The sequence below is a fragment of the Oryzias melastigma genome, linkage group LG4, assembly GCF_002922805.2.
Source record: "Oryzias melastigma strain HK-1 linkage group LG4, ASM292280v2, whole genome shotgun sequence".
Lineage (NCBI taxonomy): Eukaryota > Metazoa > Chordata > Actinopteri > Beloniformes > Adrianichthyidae > Oryzias > Oryzias melastigma.
Window position 1 is genome coordinate 3,878,079 of NC_050515.1, and position 24,641 is coordinate 3,902,719.

Sequence of the window (24,641 nt, forward strand, 5' to 3'; positions counted from 1 at the left end):
ACACACACATGAACACAAACACACATGAACACAAACACACATGAACACAAACACAAACACACATGAACACAAACACACATGAACACAAACACACATGAACACAACACACATGAACACACACACACATAAGGTTCATCTTTGTTAGTCAAATCCAGCCCAGGACTCTGGATTTATTTCATGTATCGTAGCTAAGAAAAAGGCTTTCAATCACAACAATGAAAAATAGAAACATGAAATAGATTTAGAAACCACACAGGGGAAGAAAAAGTGTGTTTTTAATAGGAAATAATTTTACAGAATTGTGATGTTCTAAGAGTACAAAAGAAGAAAGTGCAGCAGCCTCTGAAAAACTCACCGAATGTCCTACAGACCATTAGAGCTCACAGACTCGTGTCACACAGAGACCACTGAGCTATCAGGAAGCTGAATTCACGGTTTGGGGCCAAAGTCTGATCAGGTTTTTAGGGTACGGAAGCGTTCAGCTGGAATCCCGCTGGCGGCTGGACGCTGGACCAAGGCCAGTACAGTCTGGGAGCCCAGCAGGGCAGAGGGAGCGCGGCGGCCGAAGGACAACACCAGCAGGTGGATCTGTGAGGCCGGGTCAGGGGGGAGGCGGGGTGGAAGGGGGAGGAGAGGCGGAGCTGTCCCGGGACCCTGCGCACCCTCCTCCGCGCCCGCCGGCAGTGGTAGTCCCCCTTGGAAAAGTCCTGGTAGTTGGCTGGGTGGATGGCCCAGAAGTGTCCTTTGCCGTTGTCGCTGCGGCCGGCTTTGATGAAGCATTCGTTCAGCGACAGGTTGTGGCGAACGCTGTTCCTCCAGTTCTTATCCTGTGGAGACACGGAGGAAAAGTCGTGAGAGCTAAACCCCTAACAACAAACCCTTAAGAACCCGTGAGCCACGTCTGGACGCCAACCTCGCTGGCAGCCATTTTGTGTCAAGAGTCCGTTTGATCGCAGCAACACGCCACACCTCAAGGTCCTGCTTTAGCACGCCAGCCACCCATCAGCGGTAATCCAACAGGCTACATGCAATCTGCCGGATCACCTGGTGAAGGCGGTTTGCTAGCTAGCAACAGGATTACTTTATGGTGAATTTGCCAACAAGTGGATCATCGGTGTCCCTGCGAGCACCTGATCGCGCAGACAGATTACCCGCCAACTAGGTCACTTTGCTCTTTTCCCGGCAGACTCCAGGACGCCGATGGCCTCCATCAAACATGAGGTCGTGTTCTGGCTAACGTAGCCGTGCTGATGACTCAGTTCATGTTCACATTTCAAAAATGAGCCTTCTGTGCCCACATGGACCCCCCCCCCACCACACAGGTATCAGACTGAACGTACCTTGCTCTTAAAGTACGGGTAGCGGTCCATGATCCACTGGTAGATGTCACACAGCAGCAGCTTCTTGTCCTCGGACGACAGGATTGCCCTGGAGATCAGCGCGATGTAGGACTGGTTGGGTTTGTTGGCGGATTGCTCTGGACTGGTGTTGGTGGATGCCGTGGCGGGGGTCACTTCCTGCTCCCCCAGCTGATCTCCATTCTCTTCCTCTTCACTGGCTTTGAGTGGATCAGAGTCTTCCTCTCTGGGTTTGGAGTTCTGAACGCTCAGCGCGCTGCTGTGTGCCTGCTCTGCCGGGCCGCCCGGCGCCACCGGCTCTTTGGAGGCTCTGACTCGGTTGAACAGCAGGTAGTCGATAGTGAAGCTCAGTCCCAGCTGGTCTCTGCTTCCGCTGAGGCTGTTCCTACTCTCCATTGCCATTTCTGAACTGAGATGTTTCAGACTCATCGCAGCGCTCTGTTTACATGCAGGCTGATGAGCGGCTCAGGTCATAAATAAAAAGTTTTCTCAGAAAAATCTCCTGGATTTTCGTTTCCTTGGACAGAACTCCTCAAAGCGAACGCCCCAGCGCCTCTCGATTGTTTTGGCGAAGTCTAACCGCTGACAGGATCACCGACAAAGATGAGCTGCCGCTGACCTCGACGCGCCTGACAACTACGACATGTGGAAATGACGTCAGCCTGCGGGTCTAAATGCAGACAAATTGAAACTGAAATCTTGAACGGATTGTTTTTGTGCTCTACCTGCTGACAGAGTCGTCTCCTGAGCCGGCCAACATCTTCCTGCCGGCGAGTTCTGAAGGGTCTATTTATACGACCGGGAACTTATCCCCGACTAAAGGGGCAAAGACGGCACAGGGGAGGTCTGGGTAGGGGGTCTGATCGAGCCGGATTATTTTTATTAACCAAAGCAAATCTTTGTAATTACCAGAGATTAAACACTCCAGATTTATCTGCGGCGTGCGAAGCGTGTGTGTGTTTCAGAGTTAAAGACCTCAGATTCATTTCTGATGCCAGGTATGCAAAGTAGGAGATGGTGGACAGAATGTCTCAATTAATACTTTGACTTCACCAGTTTGTCAATAACTGGTCAAATTAGTCAAGTCATGTGACCTTTGTGTGTTTTAGCTAGAGTTCCTGTTTCTCAAAGACAAAAGAGAATAAAATTATTCCTGTGCAAAACAGAAACACTTTCCCGATTTTTCCTGTGTACAAATACATTAAGATTCAAAATTTAGATATATAATCAGGTTCAAATTTTTCTTTAGTATTTTTCATATGAATGTGATGTGTATTAAAATATTTAGGACAAAATAAAAGTCAAGAATTTATGAAGTTAAATGTTTTGTTTTGAAAAACCCCAAAATCTCTTTCCTGTTGTTATTGTTTCAATAGATTGGCTGAAATAACACAAACTAATGACTGAAGAAGTCCATCCTACATACATGTACACACACATATATATATATATATATATATATAAAATCACAACACACTGTAACATTACGGAGGATAATAACAGCATAAGCATGTGGGAGCCATACAAAAGATTAAAATAAATAATAATGTAATTTATTGATTAAAACCACAGAATACACAAAATAAGAATACAAATAAAACGGACCAAATTATGATAGAATGAAACTGAAACAGTAAACAAGCAGATATGTCTTGACAGTTTTCAAGGTTTGTATGGTTTTCAATGAGATATATTTATTTACACATTTCTAAAACATGGAAATGAGGCTTTGTTGCAGGGCCGGATCTAGCCAGCCCCTATTGGGGGTGCAAACAGAATATCAGGGGGGGGGCAAGTTTAGGGATACAAAATGGTTCCAGTGTAAAATCCTCCCAAGCCTATGAAAAGCCCAATCCGATAAAAATCCAGTTTTTAGAGTTTTTAACATGTCTGTGTGTCATTTTTCTTCTGAAAGAGAACAAATGTAATAAGCAATCATTTTGTTTTTGCATATCCGAGTATTTCTCCTTTTAAATCTCAGTCAATCACACTTTTTGAATGAATGATCTTCTTTCCATCAACAGCTCTGCTGCACATGCACTAAACCCTCATCTGTTCCTAGTGTGTCTAGTTCAGGCAGTGGCGGTTCTACACTGAATTACTCCCCGGGCGAGACCTGTGTAACCTTTGCGTTATGTTTGCGTTACCTGTGTAACGTCTTTGTTATGTTTGCGTTACCTGTGTAACGTCTTTTTTATGTTTGCGTTACATGTGTAACGTCTTTGTTATGTTTGCGTTACACGTGTAACGTCTTTGTTATGTTTGCGTTACCTGTGTAACGTCTTTGTTGTGTTTGCGTTACCTGTGTAACCTTTGCGTTATGTTTGCGTTACCTGTGTAACGTCTTTGTTATGTTTGCGTTACCTGTGTAACGTCTTTTTTATGTTTGCGTTACATGTGTAACGTCTTTGTTATGTTTGCGTTACACGTGTAACGTCTGCATTATGTTTGCGTTACCTGTGTAACCTTTGACTTATGTTTGCGTTACCTGTGTAACGTCTTTGTTATGTTTGCGTTTCACGTGTAATGTCTTTGTTATGTTTGCATTACATGTGTAACGTCTGCATTATGTTTGCGTTACATGTGTAACGTCTTTGTTATGTTTGCGTTTCACGTGTAATGTCTTTGTTATGTTTGCGTTACCTGTGTAATGTCTTTGTTATGTTTGCATTACATGTGTAACGTCTGCATTATGTTTGCGTTACCTGTGTAACGTCTTTGTTGTGTTTGCGTTACATGTGTAACGTCTGCGTTATGTTTGCGTTACCTGTGTAACGTCTTTGTTATGTTTGCGTTACCTGTGTAACGTCTTTGTTATGTTTGCGTTACATGTGTAACGTCTTTGTTATGTTTGCGTTACCTGTGTAACGTCTGCTTTACCTGTTAAATGTTTATCAGATCCACATCTTTCCTATCAGGGTTTTTTCTCTGAAACCTTGTTTAGATACTTTGTTTGTTTGTTTGTCGGTGTGTGTGTGTGTGTGTGTGTGTGTGTATGGGTGTTTGACTTTCTGTGTGTACATTTGAGTTTTGGCGTGCGTGTACATCCGTGTCTGTGCGTGCGTGAGTGTTTTAATTACTCTTTAATTTGATTCCATGCAGAAACACCGCAAACAAAGCCTTTCCTTCCTTTTTTCCGGGCTGACCGCAAAACCCGGAGCGGAGTTTATTGTCTGGACGGGAGTCGGACGGACCATGCGACCCATTCCACTTGATACCCCATGCTTTCCATCTGTGTTATGTTTTAACCGTCTTTGAGGCGCCAGGTGGAAATATCTCGGAATTATTAAACTGTCTCAGAAATGAATCCACGGAGTTCCTCTCGCGACGTCACACAGTGAAACTGAGGCCTAATTGGAAACACAGACCTGCGTCTGAGTGTTTCATTAATAGTCGGACTGTAACTTTAAAAAAATGACAGCACTTCCCACGTTGACCGTGGTCCCGCCTCTTTTCACAGGGAGGATGTTGTCATTGGCTCATCCGCCTGTCAATCAGGCCTGACGCCGCGTTTCATTGGTGGGAGACCTTCCGTCAGTTCGGACTCTCGCGGTACTCCTCGACGAAGATGGCGGCCGAACTGGTGGAGGCGATGGTGAGTAGATGTTGGCCGGCCTTTATTTGAGGGGAAAAGAGCGCCAAAGGGGCGGCTCGGACCCCGTCCTCCAGCCCGGGAGCTGGCTGCTGTAGAACCGTGCTGCTCCGGGAGTGTTCCGCCGGGCATTCGGGCCGCCGCGGGCTGAACCGAGCGGGGCTGCTAACATGCTAGCCCGCTGGCTCAAGGAACAATGTTTTAGCTAGCTCCGCGCTGGTTCCGAGAGAGAACCCGAACGCCAGTGACGTGCGGGTCAGGCGGTGGGGTTCTGCTGGGGAGATGCGGGTCGGAACCGGCTAGCCTTTCATTGGTTCGCAGACGGTGGTTGTAGGTGAGTGAGGGACGCACCTGTCAAACCTCCGGAGCCGTGATTGAACAGTCACGGGGGAGCTAGCTGCTGCCCGCCGCTGACGGCGTCTGGAGGAGTCGTGCACCTGCCAGGTGTCCCATCACCTGGTTCCACTCCCGCCGGATCCTGACTGCTCTGCAGCGAAGACTAGTTTCCCGCCGGGGTCCGAATAAACCTCAGCCGGCTCAGCAGAAACGCGCTCGTTCACCCGCACGGATGTAGCCGCAGAACTCCTCCGACAGACCGTCATCACAGGGACCGGAAACCATCATCCCGTTTAGAATCCGTAGTTTCAGTCAGCACCCCCCCCCCTCTCAGGTTTAGTATGATGGACAGACCAGACATAAACACTCTCAAAGAAACCTTCCTGCTGTCTACTCCAGAGCTTGAAGTCAAACATGTAAACGTGACTTTACTATTCAAATGACCTTTCTCCCCTCCGCTTGCATGTTTAGCTCATTCCAGGACTCTAAGTGGACATCAGGAAGTGGCGCTGCTCTCTTTTATAGAAGTCGAAACATAAATGCAGAGAATATTGAATGGAAATATTGTGGGTGTAGAATAATCTAGATTACAATACGTGTCTTTCAGCACTATTGCCCCAGCTAAAGTGTTAACATGATTTTGTGTCAGGGTCCCTGGTTAAAGTCTCATGTGTACCCGGAATGGGTGGACCAAAGTCCCCAGGATCAATATATATATATTTTAGGAATTTTTTGTCCTCAAATTTCTAATTTTCCAGAAATTTTCAAGCATGTTTTTAGGATCTTCCTATATTTTTATTTTCCATTTTATTTCATAAACCGCAGTTGAAAATAAAAGAAAAATACTTTAATCATTTATCATATTTTGATCTATTTTCTATGAGAAATACTTTTTATTGGGTCTGTTATATCAGGTATAAATTACCCACCAAAAGTGATGGCGTAAATTTTTATAACAAAAGTGTTGTAGGGTTAAATAATAATCATAATTCAAGCTTTTTCGAGTTGAGTATTCGTTCGTGCCGGTACTGAGAAGTGGCAGTACTTCTGGTGTGGAGAAGTGGCGGTACTCTAAAGAGAAGTACCGGTACTGAGTACCGGCGCGGTTAAAGCACTGTTTATTGCTTGAGCAAAGTTTTTTTCTTTATTCTTTTTCCTTCCATGAAGCATCAGAAACACATAATCATGTACAGAATACAACACAGTCCCACAACTGTCAAGAAGTTGACCTATAATATACATTTGGCTTTGTTTGTTTCTATTTTAGTTTAGTTCTTCCTAAAAGCTAAATCTATCCGGGTTAAGTCTATGATTCGGTGTAGAATGATGAGCGAAGAAAGAATTGATTTTTTTAGCACAACTCAAACACGCAACTTGTAAAAATAAAATACAAAGGAGAACAGGAGATACAATTGTACATGGATTAAATGAATACAATGAATGTGCAGCCATAAGGCTTTTGAAAGACCATCCCCGCATTAAAGGTGAAAGAAAACAAAGTAGAAATAGAATATACTTAAGACAAAATAATAGTAAAAAAATGCAATTAAATATATTTATAAAACGATAAAGAAAAATATAATTTTTTGACCTTTATCTGCATATTTGTGAATCTGAATAGTAAATTAAAAATGAGATTGTTCCATGTATTTTGCTAAAAGTAATTTCTTTGTCTTGTTTTGTAAACGTTTTTATTCATATGTGCATTCCACTACTTTGGTCCGTTAAATCTCTTAGAGAATTGTTCACGATTGCGTTTGTAGAGAGGCAGATGTGATGTAGGAGCTTCTCTGGTCGGATAATGGTGGATTTGGTGGTTGAAGGTAAAGTAATTGTTTACATGGGAAGGCCAGCTGGTGTTGTAGAGAGCATTAAACACAAATTTACAAGATAATAATGTATTGATATCATAGATGTTAAGTAGCTTCAGATTTTTGACTAAAGGACTGGTAAAGGATTTCCAGTTGGAAGAACTAATAATTCTTACAGTAGTTTTTTGTACGAGAAATATTTTGTGTAGATGAGATCTGTAGGTACACCTCCAAACAATATTACAATAGGATAAACATAGTAAAGAGTTCAGACATGCTTTATTAATCAGATGACGTATTTTAGAAATATTGCCCATTGACGTAGTTATTTTGTACACACATATTCAGTCTGTTTATTCCAGCCTAGTTGTATCCATAGACCCAAAAAACATACTTTTGAACTTTTTTATATTGATTTTGTTCATGTAAACTTTTACAAGGTCATTGTTGTATTCTTATAAACCCTGCTAACAATATGAAGCTTGACTTGTTTATATTTAGAGATTACTTATTTGCTTTGAACCATTCAGAATAAATCTGAAGGTCGCAATTTACCTTTTTAAGAAGAGTAATAATATCATTATTTAAAATGAAAAGGTTTGTGTCATCGGTAAAGAGTAACAGAGCAGATGATGTAGAGATATTAGCAAAATCATTAATATAAATCATATAGAGAAGCAGACGTACTTCAGTTGTTTTCTTTTGTTTCTGACAGTTCACGCTCTGAACGTTATAGAACTTTTTCATTTCAAAGTAATTTCTGGGTTTGTGTCGTTTGCTCAGCTTGTACTGTCGTTCTGAGAAGGCTCTCCAAAACCCCTGTCTTTGTTTCAGAACATGGTCAAAAGTTTCCGGGTCTCGGACCTGCAGACGCTGCTGGCTTCGATGGGTCGCAGCAAAAGCGGGCTGAAGCAGGACCTGGTGGGGCGAGCGCTGCGGCTCGTGCAGACCGAGTACAGCCCAGAGCTGCTCAAAAACGTGCGGCAGCTGTACGAGTCGCGCTTCCCTAAGACGTCCGGGTGGTTGGCGGCGCGGCGCCCGGAGGGCGTCCCGGTGGCCTACTCGCCCCTCAGCTCTTCTCCCACCGCTTCTCAGGGCACAGACTACCTCAACGGCATCTCCAAACCGCTCACGGCGCCGGCGGCGGAGGTCAAGCTGGTCCCACTGCCCTTCTACCAGACGCTAGAGACGCTGCTTCCGGCCACAGAGCTGAGTGAGTGTGGAGCAGACGCTCGCCCGCCGCGCTTGTCTGCATGTTCGTGACGGTTGTCTCTGCTAAATGTTTGCAGTCCCCCAGAACAATGACAAACTGCAGGACAGTCAATGCATCTTTGAATTAACCCCAAACCAAGCCGACCAGATTCGAAATGCCAGGTAACAAGAAAACTAGACTTTTAGGACCGCTGGTCTGGTAGATGAGTGATCACTCTGCTTTCTGTCTCAGTGAGCTGCGGCCGGGAATCCGCTCCATCCAAGTGGTTCTCAGGTACGGTCCATAACTTCTGTCAGGCTTTAAAGTATGAGATCCAGGACTGGTCGTGATTGAGGTGGTGATCCAGGTCACTTCACCAATCCAACAAATCCAAACCACAATTCTGACTTTTTAATATAATGTTTATACAGTTGCTGCATCTTTTTACTGGATGTATTAAATTAAAATCATACAACAGGAGATCAGAATCAACAAAACTAATAGAAACACAAAGATTTATACAGAAAGAGATGTTTGATGTTCCACCAACCTCCTGGTTCAGTTCAGCAGTAATTAAAAAACCCAAACAGGTCTGCTGTTTTGGATCATTGAACAATAAATCCTGAAAATCTTCTCTGCAGTACTTTACATCCTGCTTGAACTGTATTTTTACTCCATCACTGTATTTATAAAGATCATCTTTTGATGTCCCAAATATTTGTATGGTAATTTTCAGGAGCTGTTCACCCTAATCATTCTAATGTTTTTGTTCTGGTGTTTCTCATTTCTTCAGTGTTTTTGGTTCATACTCAAACATGAACGCTCCTGGTTTGTCCTTCGTTCGGGTCTCTGATGCTTCTTCTTCTTCTGGTCTTTGCAGAATCTGTTACTCAGACTCCATCGGGGTTCAAGAGGACCAGTATCCTCCCAACATCGCTGTCAAAGTCAACCAGTCCTACTGTCACGTACCAGTGAGTCCATTCACTCTTTTTTTCTTGACAGTTCCTCTTAGATTCATTTTAAGTCAAATAAACAGTCTTGTGTTTTGTTGTTCTCGCCCTTTGACCTCGTGTCTGAAATCCTGATCTTTCTCTATCGTTCATTCACACAAATGCAGCCACATTTGGACCAAATGAAGCTTCTGCTGCTTCTACTGGTCAGGTCTGAAGCTGAATCATTCCACAGATGGAAATGTCTTCAGTTTTCTTCTCATGTTGACGGTGACACTTTCCAGGGGATGAAAACCCAGAGTTCATCTCAGTCTGGTCCATATGAACCCCAGAGAAGACATGACAGCTGATATCAGACACTCATCCACACCAGAGCGCTCACTGCAGACACAGCTTTAGTTCAGATGTGTGAGCGAACCGACAGAGCCGAGGAAAAGTTCAGCAGCAGGAGAACGCAGTCCTGAGAGGCGCCACAGAGGCTGGATTCAGAGCATTAGCAGACATGTGGATGCTTCACATCAGCTGCAGATCCTGCTTTCCTCGTGTCCGACCGCTCCAGAACCAAAGACTCTTCGAGCGGCCTCTGAGAGGCCCAGCAGGTAGCAGAGCGACCGAAGGCTGCTCCGACCGCCATGCAGTCTCTGAGCTCGATGCACCACAAGACTCCTCTGACATGAACCTGATGGAGAATCTGTGGACTGTTGTCAAACAGAGGAGACTGCAGACCAACGATGGACCTCCATTCCCGCCTCCAGGTCACGGATGCAGTCATCAGATGAGGGCCGACCAGAAATCAGGGTCAAAGAAATGAGGTTTAATGGACTGAAAACAAGTCTGAAAGTCTTCTGGAGCTTTGTTTCTTCCTGGAAACACGTCCTGCGGTTCTGCTTCCTAGAGTTTGGGTCTGAAACATTTTGGTTCAGTTGTTTATTCCAACAGAACTGATCCAGAATCTGGTCAGCTTCCCTAGAAACCTTCATTCAGGTTTTCAGGATGACCCAGATTTGAATGTTTCTAAGCTGGAAACAGGTCCATGTCAATGACTGAACCTTTGATTACTGAGGTGTGGATCAGTGGAGAGAAGACCTCAGCAGAGTCTGCTGCTGTCAGAACCTCAGAACCGGGCTCGTTCTGACCCGTCTCACCAGGGCTGCCGTCTGTTTGTGTTGTTGTGTGTGGCCAGACTCGCACAGTTATCAGAACCACAATCCTGATCTAATCCACATCCGTTTAAACGTGGGGGGGTCTCTCTGTCCTCAGGGATATTATCCTTCCAACAAGCCCGGCGTGGAGCCGCGGCGTCCGTGTCGCCCCATAAACATCACTCCCTGGCTGCACCTGTCCAGCGTCACCAACAGAGTCACTATCACCTGGGGGAACTTTGGCAAGGTCAGTCCCACGCCGGCGGTCCGGTCCTCTTCCCGCGGCGTTCCTGCTTGGGACGGGCCGTTCCGTGAGCCGTCCCACCTCAATGTGACGATGTTAACGGGATTGTTAAAACGACCATCGACAGTCAGGCTCTCCAGAATGTAAAAACAGACGTCTTTAAAGAAAACAGACATTTAAATCCAGTTCTTTGAATGTTTTCAGCTCTTTGATCCGATCAGACATTATTGATCATGATGGAATAGCAGAACTGACGACACGACGCCTGGAAAAGAAGGGAGGATAGATGAAACGAAACGATGCAAAAACAGGACTTTTATGAATATTACAAACCTTTTAAAGAATGCCTGTGACTTCTCGTGACTTCCCGTAGCTTCCTGCGACTTCCCAGGATCACCTGCAACTTACCGTGACCTCCCGTGACTTCCAGTAAATTTCCGTGACCACCTGTCACTTCCGGTGACTTTCTGTTACTTCCTGTAACTTCCCATAACTCCTGTGACTTCCTGTTTCAGCGGTACTCCGTGGCGGTGTATCTGGTGAGAGCCTTCACAGCTGCTGACCTCTTCAACCAGCTGAAGCTCTGCTCTGTGGAGAGTGCTGAACGCTGCCGTGAACGCAGTGAGTCCTCCTATCAGCCTGACCTTTGACCTCCGTACTTAACGTGTTTGTGACCTTCTCCTCTCGTGTCTTCTGTAGTCCAAGACAAACTTCGCTTCGATCCTGAGAGTGAAATCGCAACCACGGGTCTCCGAGTGTCTCTCATCTGTCCGGTGAGTTCCCTCCAGGACTGAGAGCGGCGTTGGCGCGTCCTCCCAGCAGTCTACTGAACCGGTAGTTCTGAGCGGACCGTCCACATGGAGGTTCTGCAGCTCCTCTGCAGTTTTCTGGACTTCATGTTCCACAGCGATCGTTCTTTCAGTCAAACTGTGGCATGGATGCAGACGCTCGTAGACACTGAAATGTGATGCTGGGAGCCGAGCGGTTCTGCTGTCACCGAGGAGGTTCTGGATCGGAGTCAGTAGAAGGAGCCGCACTGAGAAACCAGAACCATCGGTTCCTTCACTGTGACCTGCAGCTACTCTTCAAACCGCACACTAACTTCCTGTTCCTGTCTCGTCAGCTGGTGAAGATGCGCCTCGGCGTACCGTGCCGCGTTCTGACGTGCGCCCATCTTCAGTGTTTCGACGCAGTCTTCTTCCTGCAGATGAACGAGAAGAAGCCGACGTGGACCTGCCCCGTATGTGACAAGCCGGCTCCCTTCGAGCTCCTGACCATCGACGGGTGAGGACGCTCTGACCAGAACGCTCTGCAGAAACGGCACAGCTTCAGAAACGCCGCGGCTTCTGAAACGCCGCAGCTTTAGGTCGTCTCTGCTTCTGGAAGTGGAGTCAGAATCAGCAAACTGTTGACAGTCCTTTCCCTCCAGTTCTACATGTTTAGCTCAGATTCTGTGAACTCCATCAGATCTGCATCAGATCTCCAGCAGATCTCCATCAGACCTGCATCAGACCTGCATCAGATCTCCATCAGATCTCCATCAGATCTCCATCAGATCTCCATCAGATCTCCATCAGATCTGCATCAGACCTGCATCAGATCTCCATCAGATCTCCATCAGATCTGCATCAGATCTCCATCAGATCTGCATCAGATCTCCATCAGATCTGCATCAGATCTCCATCAGATCTCCATCAGATCTGCATCAGATCTCCATCAGATCTGCATCAGATCTGCATCAGATCTGCATCAGATCTCCATCAGATTTCCATCAGATCTCCAGCAGATTTCCATCAGATCTCCATCAGATTTCCATCAGATCTCCATCAGATCTCCATCAGATCTCCATCAGATCTCCATCAGATCTCCATCATATCTCCATCAGATCTCCATCAGATCTCCATCAGATCTCCATCAGATCTCCATCAGATCTCCATCAGATCTCCATCAGATCTCCATCAGATCTCCATCAGATCTCCATCAGATCTCCATCAGATCTCCATCAGATCTCCATCAGATCTCCATCAGATCTCCATCAGATCTCCATCAGATCTCCATCAGATCTCCATCAGATCTCCATCAGATCTCCATCAGATCTCCATCAGATCTCCATCAGATCTCCATCAGATCTCCATCAGATCTCCATCAGATCTCCATCAGATCTCCATCAGATCTCCATCAGATCTCCATCAGATCTCCATCAGATCTCCATCAGATCTCCATCAGATCTCCATCAGATCTCCATCAGATCTCCATCAGATCTCCATCAGATCTCCATCAGATCTCCATCAGATCTGCATCAGATCTGCATCAGATCTGCATCAGATCTGCTTCAGATCTCCATCAGATCTGCTTCAGATCTCCAGCAGACCTGCAGCAGATCTCCAGCAGACCTGCAGCAGATCTCTATCAGATCTCCAGCAGACCTGCAGCAGATCTCCATCAGATCTGCATCAGACCTCCATCAGATCTCCATCAGATCTGCATCAGACCTGCATCAGATCTCCATCAGATCTCCATCAGATCTGCATCAGATCTCCATCAGATCTGCATCAGATCTGCATCAGATCTGCATCAGATCTCCATCAGATTTCCATCAGATTTCCATCAGATCTCCAGCAGACCTCCAGCAGACCTCCAGCAGATCTCCAGCAGATCTCCAGCAGATCTGCTTTAGATCTCCAGCAGATCTGCTTCAGATCTCCATCAGACCTGCAGCAGATCTCCATCAGACCTGCAGCAGATCTCCATCAGACCTGCAGCAGATCTCTATCAGATCTCCAGCAGACCTGCAGCAGATCTCTATCAGATCTCCATCAGATCTCCAGCAGACCTGCAGCCTGAACGGCTTCTGTGTTTCAGGTTGTGTTCAGAGATTCTGAAGCTGACGGGGGAAGACGTGGAGGAGATCGAGTACCTGACGGACGGCTCCTGGCGGCCCATCAGAGACGATAAGGAGAAGGAGCGGGAACGAGAGCGCAGTAAAACCCCGGAATACTCGGTGGTGGACATATGTAAGCGCCGCCTGGTCTGTCGGAGCGCCACGGCGCCGTGTTTCCTGTCTGACCGGATGCTTTGTGTCTGCAGGCGTTCCGGAGGCCAACGGTCACTCTCCGGCCCACAGCAGCACCAGCCTGACGGGCCGGCCCGGGAGCAGCTCCTCGTCGATGGCCGCCGTCCCGGGAGCGCCTGCAGCGGGAGGCGTAGTGGTAGATCTGACTCTGGACTCTTCCTCTGAGGAGGAAGGGGGCGGGGCTGGAGGAGATAGCGAGGACACTGAGGACAGCGCCGACAGCCCCGCCCCCAAGAGGGGACGCTACAACTACGACAAGGACCTGGTCACGGCGTACTGACCTGCAGCTCTCCTGACAGACGGACGCAGAGGAGCACGGAGGAGGCCGGCAGGAGCCTGATGCTCGCGGCGTGAGACTGCAGCGGCGTCAGGACACCAACGCAGCTTTCTGCAGGAGGAGGAGGTGCCTCCGTGCTCCACGAGGAGGAAGCTGCTCCTCCTGTTAGCTTGCAGTAACCCATCCTGCTCCTGCTGTAAAGACTGAAGGGATCTCCTGACTACTGCTGCCCCGCCCCTTAGTCTGCAGGCTCCTCCCCCTCACCATCTCTTTGTACAGACTGTCCGCTGCCATGGACCTTCAGTGTTTGCATCACCTTCTTCTCATGTCAGCGATGGACAGGAAGTCATAAACCGCCGCCTCAGCGCTTTGTTTTTGTTTGAAGATAAAACAGGAAGTCTGAGGAGGTCAGCTGGAGGTCAGCCGGAGGTCAGCCTGTATACGTCTGCTTCGTGAGGTGACGAGCACGACGTCTGGAGCTGTCCTTCGCCAGGTCCTCGCATGGAGAAAACCTACCTCAACCCTCGGCGCTCGCAGACGGATCAGAACCGCTCCGGATAGCCGCGGATCCTGAGACGCCTCCACACTGGACGCTTTTCAGACGCGGTTTAGGTTCTGGAGCTGCAGAAATGGGTTCACGGGTTTTTAGTTCACTTCCTGTTGTGATTGAAGTTCAGGATGTGGTCGAGTTTCTGCTGGGCTCTGCAGACATTTCTGGACAGGAAGTGATGCGTGGAGCTGCGTGTTTGGGTCGTGGAGGAGGAGTTTGTGGGCGTCTCGGCAGGTTGGAGGCTCCGCTGCTCTGCAGCTGCATTACGGCATCACGACGCCGCGCTTTTTCATGCAGCTGAGTCGCGGCGCCGTGCAGCTGCACGAAGCAGCACGGCGCCATGATTCAGCTGCATCATGGCGCCGTGCTGCTTCGTGCAGCTGCAGCTCTGCTTGTTGGACCTCCTGCAGTCCGGATCAAACCTCTCACCGTCCACTAAACTCAGAACCGCCCACTCGGACCCCACTTTGCCCCGTCAGGATGCAGAGGAGCCGGCATCAGTCGGTCCGGCAGATCCGAGGCTTGTTTTGCTCCAGAGCGATTCCTCTGTTAGAATCGCCGTTTGCACTTTCGTGGAGAAGCTTCTTCAGATCCGTCTTAGATGTACGTGTTTCCACTTCGTCCTGCACTTTAGGACCCGTTTCCACCCGCCGTGCGCTTCAGGTTCTGACAGTTTGAAACCCGAGCAGCGGTTGCACTCGTCCGGGACACGGTCTGGTCATCAGCATATCCGTGCTGCGTTTGGACCAGAACTTCCTTCGCTCCACGACGGTAGAACATGGACTTATGGTTGGAAAAAGAATCTGGAGTCGCATCAAATCTCGTCTTCCGGTTTGGACTGAGAACGTGGTGAAAGCTCTCGGAGCATCACCTGATCTTCACTCTGCTGGGGGGTCGGGGGGGCTGTTGTTTTCTTCTCTGCAGACCGTAGCATGGCCGGCCGGAGGCTCCCAGTTCATTATGTACCGGTTTGGTTTTTAAATGGAAATCCTATTTTATTACGTCTGCTGGTTCTTCTGGTTAGCAGCAGCTCTGGACGCCGCAGAGACGGCTGGAGACGGACATGTGGGGGCGAGTCTGTTCAGGACGACGAAACTGTAAATTGTATCCTAACAGCTGTTATTGACGTGTTGAATTAATAAAATCTGTTCTTAAAAACATCTCCGTCTCTATGCTGGAATTGAACCACTTCTGTCCTGACCGTTGACGGTCAATGAGTGAAACTCCTGCTGTGAGAGGAGCTGCTCCTCCATCCTGCCCCAAGGAACCTGGAGGAGCTCTGGACGACGTGTTCCTTCAGGCTGAGCCGGTCTTTGTTTAGAACAGGGGAGTGAACGTTTGGACTCGTGCGTCCGGATCAGGAGCAGAAGCGTGGTGTGTTTAGGTAAAGAACAGGATCTGAATGAACACGAGCTTTCAATTTGATTGAGGATTTCAAAATAAAAAGATAATCAAGTTTCTAAAGTGACTTTCGTTCTTATTTTAGTGCCAGTTGCAGCAATAGGTTGATGTCCTCCAGGAAAATGTCAAACTTTGAGAAATACTGAGATCATGTGATGTTGGAATGGTTGGAAATAAGACTTTCTGACTCAAAAACAACAAATCTTCCCAGATCCATGAATGCAGAGTAACTCTGCTCCTAAATCATGTATTTGTAGTTCATCTATGGAGAGACACCAGAATTCCAGGGAAAATAGAAACTCACAAGGATTAGCATCATAGTTCATTCCAGTTCGACGGGCCGCATGTGGCCCGCGGACCGTAGTTTGCCCATCACTGGTCAGATCAGATTCTTCATTTCTCAGGTGAGACTTCTGGAAACCTGCTGACGTGTTTGGTCAGAGCTCTCACCTGTGGGCGTGTCTGAGGTGAGTCCCGTTGGACAGGTAATCTGATTTAGTTCATTAGAGTCTAAAATGTCAGAGGTGAAGGTTAAGGGTTCAAAACCAAACAGCTGACGTTAGATTAACGTGATTTTCTGCATTTCCTGCGCGCGCGCGTCGTTCCTCCGGTGTCCGCGGGGTGGCGGTGTTTCCCCGGACGCCTGTTGTTCTGCGTGCAGAAAAGCTGCAGTTTGGTGTCCGACCGAACCTCCCGCCGCCAGAGACTCTGAAACCTTTATAGCCCCCGCCAACGGCACGCGCGCCTGTCCGTCCTCTGGGATTTGGGTAATCTACCGTCTGCGGGTTCGCCGCTGGGGCACAGGCGCAGGCAGCTGCTGCTTCCTGTATTCAACTCCGGGGTCAGGAGCCGAGCCACGCGCGCGGATCAGCCCTTCCCCGCAGACTGAAACCGGGACGAACGACAGTTTGGACGCTGTGGTGGAGTGGGCGCCGCCTTGTGGAACCTCGACAGCAGGTGACTCGTGCACGCGGGGGCGAGTCTCTGCTCCCTACGGGACTCGGACGAGTTTAGAGGGAGCTAGCAGCTAGCGGCTAATGGCTAGCAGCAGGTAGAGATCCGGCAGGTCCCGAACCAGAACCTCCGCGGCTCTCGGGGAACGGTTCGCCTCCGGGGCGACGGTCGCTTTGTCTGGGCTACACTGACATGCCCCCCCGAACCGAGCCGAAAGGTAACGTTAGCCGGGACCGTCACTAGCCGCTCACGAGCTCCGAACCAGGAAGAGGTGCCGCGCGGCCGCCGTTTCTGTACAGGAAGTACCCGCGCGGGCTCGAACCCCTGAAATGGCCCCCAAAAGGAGACCCGTTCCCCTGAACATCACCCCCATCGGGGAGGGCCAGGCCACGTCCAACACCATCGACGCCGCGTCCGAGTGAGTTCCGGGGGTGGGGGGGTTGGGGGGTGTCATTGATCTGTGGGGGGTGTAAACTTTCCCGCTCTCCCCCCAGAGCGAACCTGGAGGCCCTGCAGAAGAAGCTGGGCGAGATGGACCTGGACGAGCAGCAGCGGAAGCGTCTGGAGGCCTTCCTCACCCAGAAGGCTCAGGTGGGGGAGCTGAAGGACGAGGACTTCGACCCCATCTGTGAGCTGGGGGCGGGAAACGGGGGAGTGGTCAACAAGGTCCGACACAAGCCCTCCAGCCTGGTCATGGCCCGCAAGGTGAGAACCTCAGCTTCTGACCTCCTTGCAAAGCCCGCCCACTTTCTGTGCCGGAACTCGTCTGCTGCAGACGCAGACTGGACGAGTCTCGTCCCCTAGAGACGAGACTCGCTCGCTGCAGACGGGACGTCCCGTCTGCAGCGAGCGAGTCTTGTCTGCTGCAGACGCAGACCAGACTCGTCCCGTCTGCGTCTGCAGCGAGCGAGTCTCGTCCCCTAGAGACCAGACTCGTCCCGTCTGCGTCTGCAGCGAGCGAGTCTCGTCCCCTAGAGACGAGACTGGACGAGTCTCGTCCCCTAGAGACCATACTCGTCCCGTCTGCGTCTGCAGCGAGCGAGTCTCGTCCCCTAGAGACAAGACTCGCTCGCTGCAGACGGGACGTCCTGTCTGCAGCGAGCGAGTCTCGTCTGCTGCAGACACAGACCAGACTCGTCCCGTCTGCGTCTGCAGCAGATGAGTCTGGCTGGACGTTCATCCACAGGCTGCTCAGCCCTTTAGATTTGATCTGAAGCTGCAGTTTGCTGTAGTTGTTCGCAGTGGGGGTGCATGCAGCTGAACACCCCCCCCCCAGACTGCGGTCCTGCAGGCTCTGACGCTCACGGCTCCTCCTCCTCCTCCAGTTAATCCACCTGGAAATCAAACCTGCGATCAGGAACCAGATCATCCGGGAGCTGCAGGTGCTGCATGAGTGTAACTCGCCGTACATCGTGGGCTTCTACGGCGCCTTCTACAGCGACGGCGAGATCAGCATCTGCATGGAGCACATGGTGAGACGGCGGCGGCGTCTGACGTTCTGCCGCCGCAGCGCCTCATGTCCGTCTTCTTCTCCGTAGGACGGCGGGTCTTTGGACCAGGTTCTGAAGGAAGCCCGGAGAATCCCCGAGGAGATTCTGGGAAAAGTCAGCATAGCGGTAAGACTGCAGCTGGTTTCTGTTTTCAGGGGGGGGTCGTCTGGATGTGGGCGGAGCTGCTGCTGCATCTTCTCTGTGTGTCACTGCAGGTGTTGAGGGGGCTGGCTTACCTGCGGGAGAAGCACCAGATCATGCACAGAGGTAACGGCGCCGCCACCTGCCCCGCCTTCAAACGCTCCTAAGACGACCTTGGACCGTGATCAGGATTCAGAGCGGCGCCGCGTGAATGTCTGATCACGGTTTGAGTCTGTGATGATGGTTGAGATGAAAGCTCACTCAGACAGGAAGGAAGTGGTTAGACGCTGGGCCACAGCTGGTTCTGTGAAGTCAGCATCTCTGAAAACGTTGAGTCTGTGAGACGTTCAAGACAGGCTCGCTGAAAACCCTCTCTGGATTTGGGGCGGAGCCTCTGAGGCGGGCCCCCGCCCCCTCCCACCGCAGAGGGAAATCATAGGTGTGCGCTGAAGTCGGTCTCAGGCTGGCGGTTCTGCAGCACGTCTGTAATTACATGTGATTACAGAGAGGCCACACCCACTGGCCCCGCCCTCATCCTCTCTGTTTGCCGCTCTCTCCGGTGGGGGGGTCACAGCCGCCGCTCCGCAGGACAGGAACCCTGAGTGTTGGTTTCCTGTTGTCGTGGCGTTCAAACCCACGGCTTTGGTTCAGCGTCTGTCTGCTGACACCGAGCGCTCGCCATCAAACTCAGGCCAGCAGCATCGGGGGGTCCGCTCAGGAGATCCGGGTGGATCCGCTGGTGTAAATAACCTCTGATGTGTGAGGGTTCGAATCCCAACTGAGACCTCCTTCACATCAGGATGAGAGCAGGAGTTGCTCCTCCTCCGTATTGCAGGAGGAGCCGGGGTTTCCTGGCCGCCAACGTGTCCCTGAACGCATCGTCTGCTCTGTTTGTCTGCAGACGTCAAGCCCTCCAACATCCTGGTCAACTCGCGCGGCGAGATCAAGCTGTGCGACTTCGGCGTGAGCGGCCAGCTCATAGACTCCATGGCCAACTCCTTCGTCGGGACGCGCTCCTACATGTCTGTGAGTCCCCCCCCACCCACTTCCCGCCCTGACCCACAAAGGCTGTTTGGTACCATCAACCCCCCTGATGTGGTCTTCTCTTGGCAGCCCGAGAGACTGCAGGGCACCCACTACTCGGTTCAGTCTGACGTCTGGAGCATGGGGCTGTCCCTGGTGGAGCTCGCCATCGGCCGCTACCCCATCCCCCCACCCGACGCCAAAGAGCTGGAGGCCGTCTTCGGATGCGCCATTCTGGACGGAGCCGAAGGAGAGCTGCACACGCAGAGGCCGAGACCCCCCGGCCGGCCTGTGAGCGGTGGGTGTTCATGGTCTGGGCTGCAGCCTCCTCAGGCGGCAAACCGGAGCTTCAGGTTCTGTGTCTCTGCAGGACACGGGATGGACAGCAGACCGGCCATGGCCATCTTCGAGCTGCTGGACTACATCGTCAACGAGGTCTGAACGCCGTTTGGTAACGGGGCGCGGTTCGAAAAAGGGGACGAGGTTGAGTAACGGGGACACCTTCTTGTAACGGGGACGCGGTTCTGTAACGGGGACGTGGTTCGGTAACTTGGTCTGGTCGTGCAACGGCGGTGTCGGTAGCCTGAGGCTTCGGCGCTTTGTCTGATCTTCCTCTCCCGCTCTTCCTCCTCAGCCCCCCCCCAAACTGCCTCATGGCGTCTTCACCAGCGACTTCCAGGACTTCGTGACTAAATGGTGAGCAGCAGGAGACCAGCTTCCTCAGGATCCGATTCTTTCCCACCGTTGAAAAGTCGGTTGTTCTGATGTTCTTTCTCTACTGTTGTAGTTTGATCAAGAACCCGGCGGAGAGGGCGGACCTGAAGATGCTGATGGTGAGTCTCCAGACGTCTGAGCGTCTCGCCGCGGTTCCTTCAGACTGAAGTTCCTCTGTGCTTTGCAGAGTCACACCTTCATCAAGCGCTCAGAGGTCGACGGCGTGGACTTTGCCGGCTGGTTGTGCAAAACCATGGGCCTGAACCAGCCGAGCACCCCCACCCGCGTTGCCGAGTGACCAGACGGAGGCAGGCCGCCGCCCACTACCTTGGGGCAACGCCCGCCCCAGGCTCCTCCTCTCTGCTCTTTGGTTGTCCTGTTCTGGCTTTCCCTCATGTTTTCTGTCACCAGCAGCTGTTTACCTGAACCCCCTGGCTCCGCCCCCACAGTGCTGAGCAGCCAAACAGGAAGTAGAGATCTGCCCGCCCCCCAGTCCACTGACTGATTTTGTATTGGTGAATCTTTTCTATTCACTGGTGGCTGCAATTCATACACTGGCTTCACAACTGGAGGCGGAAACGTTTCCGTCCGTTTCAGGATTCCGTTAGTCCGGTCTGTTTGTGCTGCAGTCAGCTCAGGCCGTTCACCTCCTGCTCCTCCTCCTGCTCCCCCCTGCAGGGAGCTTGTCCCCTGCGGTAAACCAGGACCCCGGCGTGGCGTTCTCTCCAGAAATGACTGTGAGAGCAGCGTCTGGCGGCCTGATGCCGGCGGGGGTCGTCGGACCTGCAGCCTCCTGAGGACCTCCTCCTGACAGGACGTCTTCTCCTCTCACCTCCTCTGCTCCTCGTTTCTTGTCCTGCTGCGGCGGCGCTCCCGGAGCGGCCCGCCCCGCTGACCCCGCCCCCTGGGACCGTGCGGTTCTCCTGCTCGAGCTCTGGTGTTCTGCTTTGGCTGCTCCCGGTCCTGACGTGCAGACGGTGCGTGTGCACGTAGAGATAACCAAACCCAGTCTTAATGTGTCCTCTGATCTGTGACGACAGTCGGTTTCTCATCAGATGTTGGATTTGCTTCTAATGTACAAAAGATTCAAATAAATTCTTTGTCATGCTCGCCGTCTGGTTTATCTTGATTGAAGGATGTGGAGCTTCAGCCGCTCATTTCGTCACGTTTCAGACCGTCTGCTTCTGGTTCTGATCAGGTGCAGAGGGAAACAGGTTTTCTGCTTCATGTTTCCATGAAGCTGCAGACGGTCGGAGAAGGAAACTCAAACGGTTTTCATCTTGACTCCAGATTCCTGCAGATCCATCAATGTTTGGATCTTCTCCGTTCATTGGAGTCTGGAATGTGGGGGGGGGGGCTTTTCCTTCAGTGTGGGGCAGGAAAACCGGGTCAGCCCCAGCCACCCCGTAACACTGCAAGAGGACGACCTGACATTCCTGCTGACCTTTGACCCCCAGAGCAGCACCAGAAAGCGCAGTCTCCCTGCAGACTGGACCTGGAAGGGGAGGGCGGAGTCTAATGACCCTCCCCCAGCCTGAGCGTTCTGGCGCTGCAGTAGTGTCTGTGTGGCTGATCGGGCCAACACGCTCCCAGAACCCCAGAACTTTCCATCCCTGACGGAAAGCAGGAAGGAGTCCAGAACCGTAAGCTAAAGCCTAACGACCCCGCAGACTGGAGATCATGTGAGCAATCAGATTCCTGATTCTTGATTCCGGATTCCTGATTCTTGATTACAGATTCCTGATTCTTGATTCCGGATTCCTGATTCCAGATTCTTGATTACGGATTCCGAATTCTTGATTCCGGATTCCTGATTCTTGATTACAGATTCCTGATTCCGGATTCCTGATTCCAGATTCCTGATTCTTGATTACGGATTCCTGATTCTTGATTACGGATTCTTGATTACGGATTCTTGATTCCTGCATCCATCCTAATCGCTTTTAATTATTTTTTTAATTTTTGATTATTTTGTTTCTTTGAATTACTTTGTTACTTTTTGATTACTTTGATACTTTTGGATTACTTTGTTTTTAGAATATTTTGTAGTACTATTTAAAATACTTTTTTAAAACTTTTTATTCTTTAGAATACTTTTGGATTCATTTTTCATGATACCCTTATTTATTGCTTTGTATTCTCATTACTTTTGGGCTACTTTGTTTCTTATTAAGAATACTGTCATTTTACTTTGTCTTCTTTAGGATACTTTTGAGTTACTTTGTTACTTTTTAAATACTTTTCACTTGCTTTAATTTCCATATAACACTTTTGGATTAATTTGTATCTTTTTTAAAAATACTTTCATTTTACTTTGTTTTCTTTTGAATTCTTTGAGTAATTTTTTACTTTCTGAATACTTTTCAATTACTTTAATTTTATAAAACACTTCCGTATCACTTTGTTTCTTTTTTATGAATGCTTTCATTTTACTTTGTTTTCCTAAGAATAATTTTTCATTACATTGTTTCTTTTAAAATACTTTACATTATTTTTTTATTATTATTTTCATATTACTTTGTTATGTTGTGAATGATTTTGTATTACTTTTGTATTACTTTGTTCTCTTTAGAAAACTTTTCGATTACTTTGGTTTTTTTCAGAATACTTTCATATTATTTTGTTTTCTTTAGAATCCTTTTGTAGTACTTGTGTTTTTTTTTAGAATACTTTTGTATTACTTGTGTTTTCTTTAGAATACTGTTGGGTTACTTTGTTACTTTTTTCTGCTGTTCCTTGAACCCTCTGGACGTGGACATCTGAGATGCTGGTTCCGACCCTGAACTGCCGGGCTGAAGCGGGTCCATCCAGAACAAGTGGGCAGATGTTTGGACGGACTCTGTTTGTCTGAAAGACCGTTTGGGCCCGGTTCTAACGGGCTGACCCATCAGTCCAACTTCAGAGGAAGACATGAATCCGTTCATTAATAAAATGTAGATTCAAATATTTACAATAACTGAGGGATAAAGTTTGATATGTTTCTATGTTCATTTTACTTTGAAAGCAGCACACAAGTTCCTTTCAAAATAAAACTCCCAGAGAAGATGGTCAGAAACCTGAGCTGAAACGGCGGGGGAGTCCGAGTCTGGAGCAGCAGAGGATCAGGAAACGGGCTGAAGCTGATCATGATGAGGATCCAGAATCCAAACATTGGACTTTAACATGACCTTTAACCCCTGGTACGTTTCCCTAGAAACGTTTGCTACTTCCTGGAAAGCAGAACGTCATGATAGCTGTGTGTGAACTGAAGGCTGCACGCTGGTGCACAGCAGAAGATCCTGGTTCAAACCCCGGCAGAACCGCTCTCTGTGACGTCTGCGTGTTCTCCCTTGACAGGAGAGGCTTTCTCCTGCCTCCTCCTGGTTCCTTCTGGTTCCTCCTGGTTCCTCCTGCCTCCTCCTGCCTCCTGGTTCCTTCTGGTTCCTCCTGGTTCCTCCTGCCTCCTTCTGGTTCCTTCTGGTTCCTCCTGGTTCCTCCTGCCTCCTCCTGCCTCCTACTGTCTCCTCCTGATTCTTCCTTCCTCCTCCTGTCTCCTCCTGTCTCCTCCTGATTCCTCCTTCCTCCCCCTGAATCCTCCTTCCTCCTCCTGCCTCCTCCTGTCTCCTCCTGATTCCTCCTTCCTCCCCCTGAATCCTCCTTCCTGCTCCTGTCTCCTCCTGTCTCCTCCTGATTCCTACTGATTCTTCCTTCGTCCTGTCTCCTCCTGATTCCTCCTTCCTCCCCCTGAATCCTCCTTCCTGCTCCTGTCTCCTGCCTCCTCCTGATGTATCTCTGCTGTTTTCATGTTGAAATGTTCTCTAAGTTCTTTAAATGACGTCTGACTATATCCTGAAACAGATCTGAGTTTCAGATCCAGGAGATCAGTGAATCTAACAGGGAAACTACAATCCTGAAGCTGGATCCAGATTACATCTGCTCTGTTACTGTGAGCTACTTTAAGATTACTTTGGTACTTTAGGATTACTTTATTACTTTTTTGATACTTTTTTCTGCTTTTTCTCTTGTAGGAATTACAAAAAAAAAAGGTTTTATTTTGGAGGATTCACCAGCCAGAATATGATCAGATCAGATCAGATCAGGAGTGATCAGAAAGTCTATTATTCTCGTTGATCATTTACCTGGATGAAATCAGTCTGATCCTGATCTGATCCCCCCCCCGGCCTATCTGTTGTCACAATGGCCAAGGAGGAGGGGGGGGGCAGGTGGAGGCGGTGTTTGTTCTGGGGAACTTCCGGCAGCCTCACCTGCTTGGCTTGGCAGGAACAGCGACGTGCTGAGCGCGCGCGCGGCCCCCGCTGCATGTGCAGGAATGCGCCAGGACTTGCTTTTGGGGTGGGACAGATGACCTCAGGCGGTGGGTGGGGGGTGCGACTGCCGTGGAAAAAAAAAGTAG

The 24,641-nt window shown here is 49.4% G+C and overlaps 3 protein-coding genes across 5 annotated transcripts; 2 read left to right on the forward strand and 1 right to left on the reverse strand.

Annotated features, from left to right (window-relative positions):
• Positions 1–258: 258 nt before the first annotated feature.
• On the reverse strand, positions 259–5,586 carry foxq2 (forkhead box Q2). 2 transcript variants are annotated; one of them, XM_024258828.2, is made up of 2 exons: positions 1,341–2,565; positions 259–827 (listed from the first exon to the last, which is right to left on the reverse strand). In XM_024258828.2, the coding sequence occupies exons 1-2, from the start codon at positions 1,785–1,787 to the stop codon at positions 462–464; spliced, it is 813 nt and encodes a 270-aa protein (XP_024114596.2). In that variant the 5' UTR covers positions 1,788–2,565; the 3' UTR covers positions 259–461. The 2 variants fall into 2 exon arrangements, 1 of the variants encoding a protein (XP_024114596.2); XR_004947706.1 differs by lacking the exon at positions 1,341–2,565 and adding an exon at positions 5,302–5,586 and having other exon boundaries at positions 705–827.
• pias4a (protein inhibitor of activated STAT, 4a) lies at positions 4,803–15,685 on the forward strand. Of its 2 annotated transcripts, none has more exons than XM_024258826.2 (11): positions 4,803–4,953; positions 7,932–8,310; positions 8,387–8,471; positions 8,542–8,583; positions 9,170–9,260; positions 10,500–10,628; positions 11,141–11,246; positions 11,325–11,398; positions 11,749–11,909; positions 13,488–13,639; positions 13,713–15,685. In XM_024258826.2, exons 1-11 carry the CDS (start codon positions 4,927–4,929, stop codon positions 13,976–13,978), a joined length of 1,512 nt encoding a protein of 503 aa, XP_024114594.1. In that variant the 5' UTR covers positions 4,803–4,926; the 3' UTR covers positions 13,979–15,685. The 2 variants fall into 2 exon arrangements, with proteins under 2 accessions (XP_024114594.1, XP_036067326.1); XM_036211433.1 differs by lacking the exon at positions 4,803–4,953 and adding an exon at positions 5,060–5,284.
• Positions 15,686–16,463: 778 nt separating this feature from the next.
• On the forward strand, positions 16,464–21,360 carry map2k2a (mitogen-activated protein kinase kinase 2a). The gene is made up of 11 exons (XM_024258827.2): positions 16,464–17,298; positions 17,375–17,585; positions 18,206–18,352; positions 18,419–18,496; positions 18,586–18,637; positions 19,413–19,537; positions 19,625–19,832; positions 19,905–19,969; positions 20,169–20,230; positions 20,322–20,367; positions 20,436–21,360. Exons 1-11 carry the CDS (start codon positions 17,210–17,212, stop codon positions 20,544–20,546), a joined length of 1,194 nt encoding a protein of 397 aa, XP_024114595.1. The 5' UTR covers positions 16,464–17,209; the 3' UTR covers positions 20,547–21,360.
• Positions 21,361–24,641: the final 3,281 nt, after the last annotated feature.